Below are 13210 nucleotides of genomic sequence, written 5' to 3'. Positions count from 1 at the left end.
TTTACATCATTCATTTGTCTTTTTTGTCTTACATGTCTTATATATGGTGTTGTAGATTTTGTTTGACTTAGGTTTTACAGGTCCTTTTTATGCCTTCTGTTTCTTTTTACTACTTTATTGTTTTCAATATATTAATAAGTTAATATAATTTACATGTATTTAAACAATATCACTGTAGAGTCTACCATATGAATAAAATTTAAAGACAAACATACATGTACATATATACCCTTGATACAAGATGTAGTTTATTATTTACATGTAAAATCATGTCATTTTTTTTTATATAATGTAGTAATTAAAACAGATATATTGAAATATTCATACCATACAATGCTTACACGTTTTCAATGATACATCATGTGTTGAAGTACACAAACAACTGGTTATGGTCGCTCATTTGAATAACAATGTAGAGGCATAACATGTGCGTCAAAATGCATAATTTGCATCCGATCTGCAATGATGTTGTCATATAAACATTCGAAAACCTATTAAACTTTTATCGGACCTTATGTTTTAAGAAATATCTTATCCAAAAAGGAACAATTGTCAAAAATTCATAAAACCAAGACTTGGTTTTACCAGACATGTGTTTTCGCATCATTTTTAGAAACATCGCAGTATTTTCCAAAAACTTGAAAAATTTCAATTATCAAAATATGATAACATCAAAATTCTCAACTCACAGTACCATAAACACTAATCAAATATAAAATTGGATTGCTCGATTTTCTAAATTCAGTCTTTCAATAGAAGGACGAAAGATACCAGAGGGACAGTCAAACTCATAGATCGAAAACAAACTGACAACGCCATGGCCAAAAATAAAAAGACAAACAGACAAATAATAGTACAGATGACACAACATAGAAAACTAAAGACTAAGCAACACGAACCCCACCAAAAACTGGGGGTGATCTCAGGTGCTCCGGAAGGGTAAGCAGATCCTGCTCCACATGTGGTACCCGTCGTGTTGCTTATGTTATTATAAATCCGTTAAATAGTCTAATTCGGTAAGTCACATTCGTGAAAAGGGAAGGGTATAGTAGTTACGACATAAGGAACATATCCGATATCATCTGTGAAACGGTTATTCCATAACGGTCAACCAACTCGTGATGGCGTCCTTAAAATTTACGAAGGGATGATTTCAACTTCACCATTTGGAACTCTTGGCTTAATAGCTTCCTTGTGAGCAGCAAACCTCTATCAAGGAAATCATGATAGGAAACATCGTATCAATTGGGAGATATATACTCCGTATGCAGGCGCTGCTGGAATGTTGCTACATAGAAATGGAAAGTTCACAATTGGGAAGCTGAAATCATCTCTTTTGTCGTAAAGTTTTGTTTTCAACCGACCCTCATTGTCAATTTCTAGATGTAAGTCAAGATATGAGGCAGACTTAACTGTATCTGTAGTATCCTTTATCTCTAGTTCGATGGGATAGATTCGTTCAACATAGTCACCAAATTTTGTATTATTTAGTGAAAGAACATCATCTAAAAAGCGGAACGTAGAGTTAAAGGATATTGCTAACTTCTTATCTTTCTTCCTAAGAAGTTCCTGTATGAAGTCAGCCTCATAATAATAAAGAAACAAGTCGGCAAGAAGAGGGGCACAATTGGTTCCCATTGGAATTCCGACAGTCTGTTGAAAAACACGTCTGTGACTTGCAATATCCGAAATGATAGCTGTAAGTTTGTATTGGTTTGAATGAGGGTTTGTAACAGTGGTTTCCAAACATAAATTGAACAGAGAATGAAGTTTTGAAAGGGGTAATGAATACAGTTTCGTGCGAATGTGATGAATACCTAACGGCTTTTGTATAAATGGCAGCAAGTCATTAATAGAGACATCATGCAAAGTAGGTGATGTATAATGACGATGACCATGACTGCGTCTACGTCGAGGAGTAGAGTTGAAAATATTCATCACATTCACCGAGCTACAGGAAGGACTAGATAGAATACCTATACCATCAAATTGACTACTTACGTGTTTGACTATGACCGGAATTTTGCAACATGGCGTCTATCCAGAAGTTAGGTAGGCCTGATTTATCAGTGCAGTATGCTGCTCAACAATAGCGACCCTGAAATTTCTGTTGTCCGAGTATGGCGCCAAATTAGAGGGAAGCAACTCGCGGCAGTCAAAATTACCGTATTTCACCAAAATAATAAAAAAAAAATCGCTTTTTTTTATAACAAACAGTAAAATGTTAATCACATTTATATTCAGCTATCGTCCATTGATATAATTACAAACATTATTTTATTAAAGACATCAATAAAAAATTCACAAGAAAGTAATAAATGGAGTGCATTTAATCAGACCTCATGGGGTAGAGGGGTTAAACAAAAGCTCGTAACTTTTTTAAAAGCCTGGTGACCCCCATTTGATTTTACCTTAAAGTGTTTGAAAAGTTCATAGCTTTGACATATCCGTTTTTAAAAAAATCTACCAAATGTTATGAAACCTATACACAATGCTTATTACCACAAAATACAGATCAAGTTTGAATTTTGGTGGTGTCACTTTTACTGTTCTAGAGTTATGCTCCTTTACAATTATAAAAATTGCTGATTTATTTGTTTCCGTTCTCTAACTTAAGTTTGCCTTAACCAAATGTTATGAAACTTATACACAATACTTATTACCAAAAAACTCAGATCAAGTACAAATTTGGGTAGCGTCACTTTTACCATACTTCAGTTATGTCCCTTTATAACTTTATATGATATGCAAGTAGGGGCATCATCTGTGTCCCATGGACACATTGCCCATTTATTTTGTAATAGTTTAATTAAGAAATATTTTCATGGAAAGTATTTGGTGTGGGATTTTCTCGCTGACAGTAACAGTAACAGTAACAGTTGAAGACCCATTGTTGGCCTTCGGCTGTGTACTGCTCTTTGATCGGGTTGTTGTCTCTTTGACACATTCCCCTTTTCCATTCTCAATTTTATGGACAGAATTTCATAGTGAAATATTGTTCAGTAGGAGGTGAAAAAATTTCATGGACAAGGACACTATTTCATAATGAAAAATTGTCCTGGACAGTATTTCATTATGAAAAACTGTCCGCAGACAATATTTTATATGAAATTTTGTCCGACAGACAATATTTCATGGGGGACAATATTTTATGTTACAAAAAAATATCTAACCCATTAACACTTTTCAAATTACATAATAATTACATAATCAGCATGTAAAAAGCTGTTTTGATTTAGATAACAATCAATCAGGTGTAAAAAATATAATACAGATGGAAAAAGTATTCCATGACAGAAATTCCGCAGAAACATATATTATTATAATATTGTGTCCCTCAGGAATAAATATTATTAGGAACAAATATACGTTGACACCTGTACCCTTGCACTATTTTAAAGTTCCAAGCATCTTCAGGATCATCATTCCGCCGGGTAGTCTAGAAATAATTAATGTTCTGTATGTACAGTGGCGGATCCAGAACTTTTCAAAAAGGGGGTGCCCGCTGACTGACCTAAAGGGGGGGGTGTCCGCTCCAGTCATGCTTCAGTGATTCCCTATATAATCAACCAAATTTTTCCCACGAAAAGGGGGGGGGGGGGGGCATGGGTCCCCCAGTCCCCCTGGATCCGCCTATGATGTACATTTTCTCAATTCCCGTGTGACTGAAGAGAGGGTGACTAATTAGAATTTATTTTCCCGATTTTTTTCTTGCAGTATAGCAAACAAAATTTTTCACCCATTCGCTCAACATGTAATGGAAGTATCGATGCCTACATTTTGGTCACGTGGGGATGGAAGTCACATGATGACAGATGTATCTGTCATAACTAAATACTGTATTTCAGAACTGGGGTATCATTTCATGGTTTTTGATGTCTAAGGGGATTAGCTGTTTCCCTAATCAATTGGTAGTTTCTTCCTGAGATAACCCAAAGTTTGGACCGTGGTATAGAAATATGGTCATGATGGTTATCACTTAAGTTTCCTTCCGACCGTAGAGAGAGTGCCAAGCTCTCTGCATGTAAAGAACCCTTAAGCTATCAACAACTCTTTGAGGGGCCTGTAGGTGGCCTGCTGCATGGCCAAATTTCTGTTCCTATCCAAAATACCCTCATTTTCCTGTAGTGATCAACATTCTAGCTCCTTATCCCAGTTGACCCACTATTGCAGGTCATATCTTTTGTTATCACTGTTAATTTTGTCTCGTTCTGAGCATGCACAACACATTTGCCACTGGACATAAAGTTACCAACAATCAGTACTAGTAAATCTTAAAAATCCTTTATTGTAGAATTTTTGGCTTTCCTTTACCAGGAATACAGCTTGGCATTTAATGATATCTTTTGGATTCCAATTTTGTTCTAACTGTTTCCCTTTCATTGTCATGGCATTGTGCAGAATCTGAGGTGACCTTGTCCCTTATTTTATATATATATCTTTAACACTTTTATATTTTGAGGATGAGCAAATCATGCGAGAGTATGTGTGTTCATACCTTGCTATGAAGAGCATTTATCCATCTTTTGGGCTAACTTTCTGGTAATTAGATCTGTCATAGTCATGCTTTGCGGGGCACTGGGTGTACAAATGCTCACATTAAAACTGTACCGTTACAGTGTACTAAACCTCCTAAATATCTTTACACCAAATCTCATTTTGATGTTGCACATAATCAGAAAGGAGAATCATACAGTAACATGAGTAAGAAAAGATACATACATACATACCATCAATAATTTTATTAGATTAAAAGAATCTTAATGAATTTTATAATCATTTGACAAGACAAATTGAAAAGGAAATAGATATAAGAAGATGTGGTATGAGTGCCAATGAGACAACTCTCCATCCAAGTCACAATTTGTAAAAGTGAATCATTATAGGTCAAAGTACGGCCTTCAACTGGGAGCCTTGGCTCACACCGAACAGCAAGCTATAAAGGGCCCCAAAAATGACTAGTGTAAAACCAACGGTCTAATCTATATAAAAAACGAGAAACGAGAACACCTATGAACCACACCAACAAACGACAACGACTGAACATCAAGTTCCTGACTTAGGACAGGTGCAAACAAATGCAACGGGTTTAAACGTTTTAATAGGCGCCAACCTTCACCCTAACCTGAAACAATAGTGTAACATCACAACATAGAAAGACACACTATAAAATATCAATTGAAATGGCTTAACTCAATCAAAAGACGGTAGGTTTCAAGAAAATTAACAGACATATTTAGTGTAAACTGTACATGTAAGAAAGAAGACAATTTAGCTTCAACAAATTCCGCTCCAGAAAATATAATGCTTTCCTTACTGTAGGACAATTATTTAGGCTTCGTGGTTTCAACAATTAAAGCTTTTTACATCTGACATGAGTGACAGGAGCAGAGAGAGAAAGGATCGAATGTTCTTAACGTTACTTCAGTTGTACATGTACCTAAACATGCATCAGTTTCACAAGAGATAAAAATTTTAAACATCATTCAATTGTTGGCTACAGGTTGACGTCTCACTCCAAGTCATAACGATAAATATATATGTATACAAAAGTACAATTATAGATCCATGAACAAGATGCATGAGTGCAGCATGACTGCAGGTACCTTTCTATCAATTCAAAATCAGCTTTTGCATATTCATGATATTAGCAAAATTATGACATGGAAAGACTAACTTTTGATGTTTTGAATTTTTCAGCTGTAATCCATGCCGTAGCATTAGGTGATAACTTTCTTTGAAAAGTAAAATGTCAGGGTTAAAGGTTAGTTCTGTTATTCTGTAATAGCTTGAAAGGACTGACCACTTTAAAAGAATTTGAAAACTAAAAATTTAAAAGAATGGTTAAGCATAAACACCAAAAGGTCATTAAAACAGAACAGCCAAATCTGTCTAAGATCAAGTTTGCCTGATAGAATCACAACCTTGGTTTTATAACCATGATATCAATTATATAATTTTGCAAACTGGGAATTAACAGACAGAATGTATCATTTAAATAATGTCAATACAAAAGCACTAGCCAGGGCAGATGATTATGTATGTTGACCTTTAGTTGTTAACTTCTATGTCATTTGGTCTCTGGTGAAGAGTTGTCTCATAGGCAATGATACAACATCTTCTTATTTTTATATATACATGTATTAAAATAGTTGAGATAAATTAATCTGCTGAAAATAGGCCATGCGAACTTTTGCCATTGCTTTGTATTCATCGGTCATACATAAAATCTTCTTTTAAAATCTTCTCTTCAAAACTGCTCAATGGATTGAAACCAAAATGTGTCTGCTTCATCTGTTGGATATAAACTACAAAGTTTGTGATTTTTGTCATGGTTGATCAACCAACATGACCATCATGTCTAAAAAAAGAACATCTATAGGGTTCAGACTACAGTTTCAGCTAATATCTCTAAAACTATAGCAAATAGAGAAAAAACTGACAGCTAGAAATGATCAACACAAGAAGTTCTATCTACCCTTAAAATTTTGGAAAAATCTGTCTACCTTTTTTGAAGTTATCTCCCCCTTAAATGATGATTTTTTAACTTTTTAGCAAGTGAGCTTTTGCTCTTCTACCCAGAAAAATCTTTTGACCTGTTATTGTCCCTGAAATATCCATTTTTTTGCAGTTTTTGGATGTTATTCTGAAAATATTGAGGAGCTAGGTTAAATGGGTAAATTGCAACCCTGAAAATTTCTGAAAAATCTGTTTACCTGTTTTTGAGTTGCCCCTGAAATATATTTTTTTATCCAGTTGTTTGCATGTTTTTGCCTTTATTTTGAAAACTATCGGATCCAGAGCTAGGTTTAAATTGTAAACTGAAAAATGATCAGCATGGTACATGTGATAAGACCTATCTTCTCTGAAAATTTTATAACCTGTTTTGGAGTTATTGCCACTGAAATGCTCATTTTACTGGTTTTTTTTTATAGTTTTGGCTGATAACTAAAAAACTATAGGAGCTCGGTTAACGCATAAATTGAAAAATTGCAAAAATGTCCAGCAACACAAAGTTATATAAGCTACTATAGTATGTGCATTTAAAGGTCCTAATTAGTATACTGGTGATGTTGTCACCATTTATAGGGTACGGGCACAGGTGTGCCACTTGACCTGTGCCTCTTGTTTATTGAGCTTCCCGTCCTTTCAAGGAAAACTTAGTTACTGGTGTGGCCTATTTGAAATAGATTTCTCAGGAATAGTTCACCTTTTCTGATCACAGTACTGCAATCACAGCAAAAATAGTTTTAAAATAATAATTAGGGATTTGTGAGATTGTCTACTAAAATATCTTCTGTGAAATAACCAAACTTGGCTGTAATATTCAAAAGTATGTCTAGCCTGTCAACACTCAGGTTATGAGTTCGAATCCTGCATGTGATAGGTGTGCTCAATTCCAATCTTAATTGACTAGGATTGGCAGTTTTCCTGCTGAAGGTCATGGTTCTCTCTGGGCAATACGGCTTCCTCCACCAAAAAAAAAACTGACGTCTATGAAATAGCACAATAGTGCTGAAATAGGAATGAAACACCAATCAATCAATCAAATAAGGTTCTGTTAAACTTTTATATGTACAGTAGAAAATGTTTAATTTTTCAGGTCTAAATTTATAAATCCTGAATTTTAACATTGATGCTTAAGATGATATTTACCTAAATACAGAAGTTGAATTAAAATTTTTGCTATGTCTCTACCATGTTTACAGAAAAAAACTTTTTACTCTTTTTTTTTAAAGACTACTCAAGTTTGGGTTATTTCCCTTTAGCCACATTATAATTGATATCAAAATTTATCCTATTACAAATATTATCAGTCAAAACTCTTTTCATCCTGAAAATGAGTTCTCCATCAGTATTCTCTAAATAGCCAGGCTAATACACCCCTTTGAGTTTAGGGAGCTACCATTTGATTTTTATGGAGGGGCTAGGATGAAAAATTTTGTCCTGCATTTTTTTTTAGTTGTAATCTCTGTCCTGCCTTTTTATTTTTCACTCTATTTGGTCCTGCCTTTTTTTATTAGTTTATCCTGACTTTGTTTACATAAATTGTCATCCTGCCTTTTTTTTTGCCAAGTTGCTCATCCGGCCTTTTCATTTTGCCAAGTTGCTCATCCGGCCTTTTCATTTTGCCAAGTTGCTCATCCTGCCTTTTTTTTTTACTCAAAACTCCTGTCCTGCCTTTTTTTCAAATTTCATCCTAGCCCCCCCCCCCCCCCCCCCCCCCATAAAAATAAAATGGTAGCTGCCTTCTATGCCATGAAAGGAATAATTTCTTTTAAGTGAAGGCCCTCCTTAAGAAAGTCATAGGTCCTGTAAAGCTTCAGTGTAAAGTAAGGGAGGTCCTCAATTGTTTGTATAAAAAAAAAATAAAGGTTCCCTCCCAGGGAAGTAACAGGTCACGTACATTTGATCCTAATTTATTTTAACCCCTGTATATTTTTTGTTACAGATTGAACAGAACTTGGATCTATTCGATGAAGATGTTTTAATGCTTGCTGATAGAGACCCATTTTTACAAGAATATGCTAACATTGATAAGTTCAGAAGTACTAAATATTACATTAAAACTAGCTTTCATAAAAAGATTTTGGCTTTATTGACAACGAAAAAACAGAATCTAGACGAAAAGATAGAATACATGAATGGAATTCAAGGGATGGGGAAAACCACTTCTCTAATATACTTTGTCCTGCAATGTTTAAATCTTGAAGTTGTAAAAGATGATATTGACAAAATAATGAGTCTTACTGAAAGTGATGCTTCCAATTCAAAGGGATTTTTGATAATTGATCATTGTTCATTGGACAATTTCACGTTGCTGAATGAGATTAAAAATGTCTTCAGAAAAAAAGGCAAAATGATAGTATTGGAAACAGACTTTGCTGCTAGCTTTCATGCATATGCATTAGAATTGGGAAAAGACATACAGTTGAAAGAAGAGTAGTTTAGCAGTATTTGGAATGTATCTTTTAATTCAGTAGGTGAAGAAACTTCTGAATCTCTTAAAGGGAAAGGGAGAGAGGTGTATTCATTTATCAATGGACGATACATCATATCACCAAGGTTACTGAAATATTTTCAGACACAAATACTTTATGGCAGATCTATAGCAGATGCTTACGCCATGTATGAGATTTATCAAAGAAATAAAATTCAAGAATTCACCATAACCGGAGATAAAGAGTGTAGTCATACTCGAGCTCTTGTTCATTACATACCAGACAGTGGCCATATTCAATTTTCCCTGCACATGCTCAGAAAGAATTATTTATTGCTTTAAATATATTTGAAACGAAAAATTGTGTTGTATTGAAAGATGACCTTGAAAATGATGTCAGATATATGGAATTTGATCTTGAGGAGGGTGACAAATATAGACAGGTTAGTCATCTTGTTCCAGAAGTTTGAGTTCATTTTAGAAGGAAACTGTCATGTGATATTGGACACGTGATAGAAATGATTGATGATCAGGCTTTATTGATAATGTTTCAGATTTGCATAAACTACAAAGATGTTAATCATATATAACAAGTAAAGTAACTTGAAAGAAATGACAATTTCAGTAGAACTTACGGTCACTTTTTATTATAAGATTTTTTTGAGAAAATAGTATCTGACCTTACAGTACACTATGTTCATCTCTTGGCATCAGTTATTCATCTTCAATTTTTTGCATTTTATACTCTCTGCATCCATTTTTTGAAACAAATCTAAACCATATTTAAAAGGAAAAACATGTGTTACATTGTATGAAGATTCACTGTTTTTGTCTGAATGAATATATATATATATATATATATATATATATATATAAAGCATGGATGTTAGAAAGAAACACTTTCTTTTTTCTGATTGGTTTATTGTCGGATAAGACCAAATATTTTAATTGCAAATGGGAAACAATGTTCTTGAGATTGAAGCTATGGCGAGCACATGGAAAGCATTTTGCAATCATAATGAGCCCTGTCTGAAGCATTTGTATGTAGAAATTGTAATGGGGGAGAGGGCAAGTTTGACCCCCTGATGCCTCCACATGTGCCATTAGTCTGTAGTTCAGTTGTTGTCGTTGTTTTCTGTCTGTAATTTCTTTGTATTGTCTGTATAAATCAGGTTCTGGTTTGAATTATTTTACAAATATAGCCCACCTGGCCCAAAGGGACAAGTGAGCTTTTCTCATTGTTAGTTGTCTGTTAACTTTTACAAAAATCATCTCCTCTAAAACTTCTATGCCAAATTTAACCAAACTTGGCAAGAATCATCATTGGAGTATTTAGTTTAAAAATATCTTTGTTGACCCTGCCTGCCATCCAAGATGGCTGACATGGCTAAAAATAAAACATAGGAATAAAAGGCAACTTTTGCCTATTATCCTAAAAACCATAATAAATAGAAAAAATCTGACAGGAGCAAAAAAGTTCAGATTGTTGAGTTCTACCTATTGTCTATTTACAAATGTACGTCAAAAATGTCAGACGAGTTCTTATAGGAGTTATTACCCTAAAATGACAAATTTTACCATTTTAATTTTTTTTGCCTATTTTAATGGAAATTAATTTATAATAGATAGACAGAAACTTTGAAAAGCAAAAATGATCAGCAATACAAGATCTACAAATAAGTCACATGACCAAAATCGTCAGACAACTCCTTATTAGAGTTAATGCCCTTTTATTGCAACTTTTTGCATTACTGCCTTATATCTTAAAAATGATAACAGATAGAATAGAATCTTTGAATAGTACACATGATAAGCGGAGATCTTTGGCCAAATTGTAATTGGAATTAATGCCCTTTAATGATATTTTTTTTACATTTAATAGCATGTCTCGAAAACTATCATAGATAAATAGAAACAATAAAAGGAAAAAATATTAATAGGATGAGATCTACAAATATGTCAACCAGGGATGGGATCGATTACTTTAAAATGTAATCGATTAAATAACAATTACTTTGCTAATTTAATGTAAACGATTACATTACAATTACACCTAAATTCAAATGTAATCGATTACACATGAATCGTTACATGATCACTTTTTTCAGCCATCATAATTACTTTGGATTACATTGTATGTTGTAATATTAAAGAATTTCATATAAACTTTTTATCCTCACGAAAAAGCTAATTTTTGTGAAAGTCTGTTTTTTTTTATAATCTTAATTTATTCATCTCATTAATATTAAGAATTTGGACTACTAGGAGCAGTGTAACATGTGTAAGGTTTGATAGCATAAACAAGTGTCCTTTTCTTTGTAAAAGTTATAACATTGTTATTATAACATTTTTAGCCTACTGCCCAATAAACAAAAAACCTGAACATATAATGAAAAATCAATTAAGTAGTTTTATTGTCTGTTGGGATATGATTGACACGTCTTTACGTTTTTACAGGTGTTAATCACTACTTCAATTTTTATGCCCCCGCTGTAGCGGAGGGGGCATTAAGTTTTACCCTTGTCCGTCTGTACCTCCGTAAGTCCCAAAACTGGTTTCCGTTCTCTAACTTAAGTTTGCTCAAACAAATATTATGAAAGTTATGCACAATGCTTATTACCACAAACACAGATCAAGTTTGAATTTCGGTGGCGTCACTTTTGCCGTTCCAGAGTTATGCCCCTTTACAAATGGACAAATTGCTTAATTTTTCGTTTCCGTTCTCTAACTTTAGTTTGCCTCAACTCAATGTTATTAAACGTAAACACAATGCTTATTACCACAAAACACAGATCAGGTTCGAATTTCGGTGGCGTCACTTTTACCATTCTAGAATTATGCCCCTTTACAAATGGAAAAATTGCTGAAAAATTTCCGTTTTCTAACTTTAGTTAGTCTCAATAAAATGTTATTTAACTTATACACAATGCTTATTACTACAAAACACAAATCAGGTTTGAATTTTGATGGCATCGCTTTTACCGTTCTAGAGTTATGTCCCTTTACAAATGGAAAAATTGCTGAATTTTTAGTTTCCGTTCTCTAACTTAAGTTTTCCTCAATCAAATGTTATGAAACTTATACACAATGCTTATTACCACAAAACTCTGATCAAGTACAAATTTTGGTAGCATCACTTCTACGGTTCTTGAGTAATGTCCCTTTATAACGTTATATGCAAGCGGGGGCATCATCTGTGTCCCATGGACACATTCCCCATGTATTTTGGCAAACAATAGGTGAGCTTGGGTATTAAAAAATAATTGTCTTAATTGCAATATCTATAAAGTTATAAGTTGATTAATTTCTATGTAAAAAACTATATAATTGTTTGAAAAATGTCAATAATTGATATAGTAAGAAAGCACATATCAAATTATTTATGGAAAACAAAATTCCTACAAATTGTAAAAAAAACAAAATTTGGTTCTAAATTATTAATCAAGTGGGCTTATTTATGTCGATCTTGAAAGTCAAAATTGGAACTAACGTGCTATGCTATTGGATTTCCACGTAGTTATACCAAAATATTGTGTACAATAAACCTAGCAGTAATTATCAGAAGTGTTCAATAAAGAAACACAAGACACTTTCAAAGCATAGTCTTGTATTACAAGAACTCAATCTCAGAATGAAACATTTGGAAAGGTAAATTCCTTTAGTTAACTGTTTATACAAAATAAATCACAGATTTTCACTCTGCATACCTAACTTGGTTATACTAAACTTGTTATATAGATGATATGATCAATCACATTGAACAACGATCCATCGTAGTGAATACTAGTTACTAGTTTGATAATTTTTCGATTAAGCTTCACATCTTCTTATTTTTATATTGGATATCAAAACTATTTTCCTATACAAAATTTGTCATCAGCAAGTAATCATATGAATGTAATCTTAAAGTAATCTAAAAGTGATCATGATTACACCTGTTTTTATACGCCCGTTTACGGGACGTATTATGGTATACCGTTGTCCATCTGTCCGTCTGTCCGTCCGTCGTCAACATGTCGGACATTGACTCAAAAACGCTTTAACCAATTTGCATAAAACTTTGGTAAATTGTTTATATCTATTGACGTGAGCTCCCTTTCGTTTTTTATAAATTTTAGATTTTACGTTTCCGAGTTGGGTTTTATTCATTAAAAAAAGGGGGATTTTCCAGTTTTCGGACAATAACTCAAGAATGCTTTCACCAACTTGCAAGAAATTTTGGTTAATTGTTTATATCTATTGACATGAGCTCCCTTTTGATTTTTATAA

The 13210-nt window shown here is 33.5% G+C and overlaps 1 protein-coding gene across 1 annotated transcript; it reads left to right on the top strand.

Moving 5' to 3' along the window:
* Positions 1-8491: 8491 nt before the first annotated feature.
* Positions 8492-11310, top strand: LOC127728955 (uncharacterized). The gene is made up of 4 exons (XM_052236535.1): positions 8492-8756; positions 8982-9129; positions 9342-9384; positions 11296-11310. Exons 1-4 carry the CDS (start codon positions 8492-8494, stop codon positions 11308-11310), a joined length of 471 nt encoding a protein of 156 aa, XP_052092495.1.
* The last annotated feature ends 1900 nt before the right edge of the window (positions 11311-13210 follow it).

The sequence above is a fragment of the Mytilus californianus genome, unplaced genomic scaffold, assembly GCF_021869535.1.
Source record: "Mytilus californianus isolate M0D057914Y unplaced genomic scaffold, xbMytCali1.0.p SCAF_2, whole genome shotgun sequence".
Classification (NCBI taxonomy): domain Eukaryota; kingdom Metazoa; phylum Mollusca; class Bivalvia; order Mytilida; family Mytilidae; genus Mytilus; species Mytilus californianus.
Note: the sequence above shows the minus strand (reverse complement) of the source record. Positions and strands in the feature narration are given on the sequence as shown.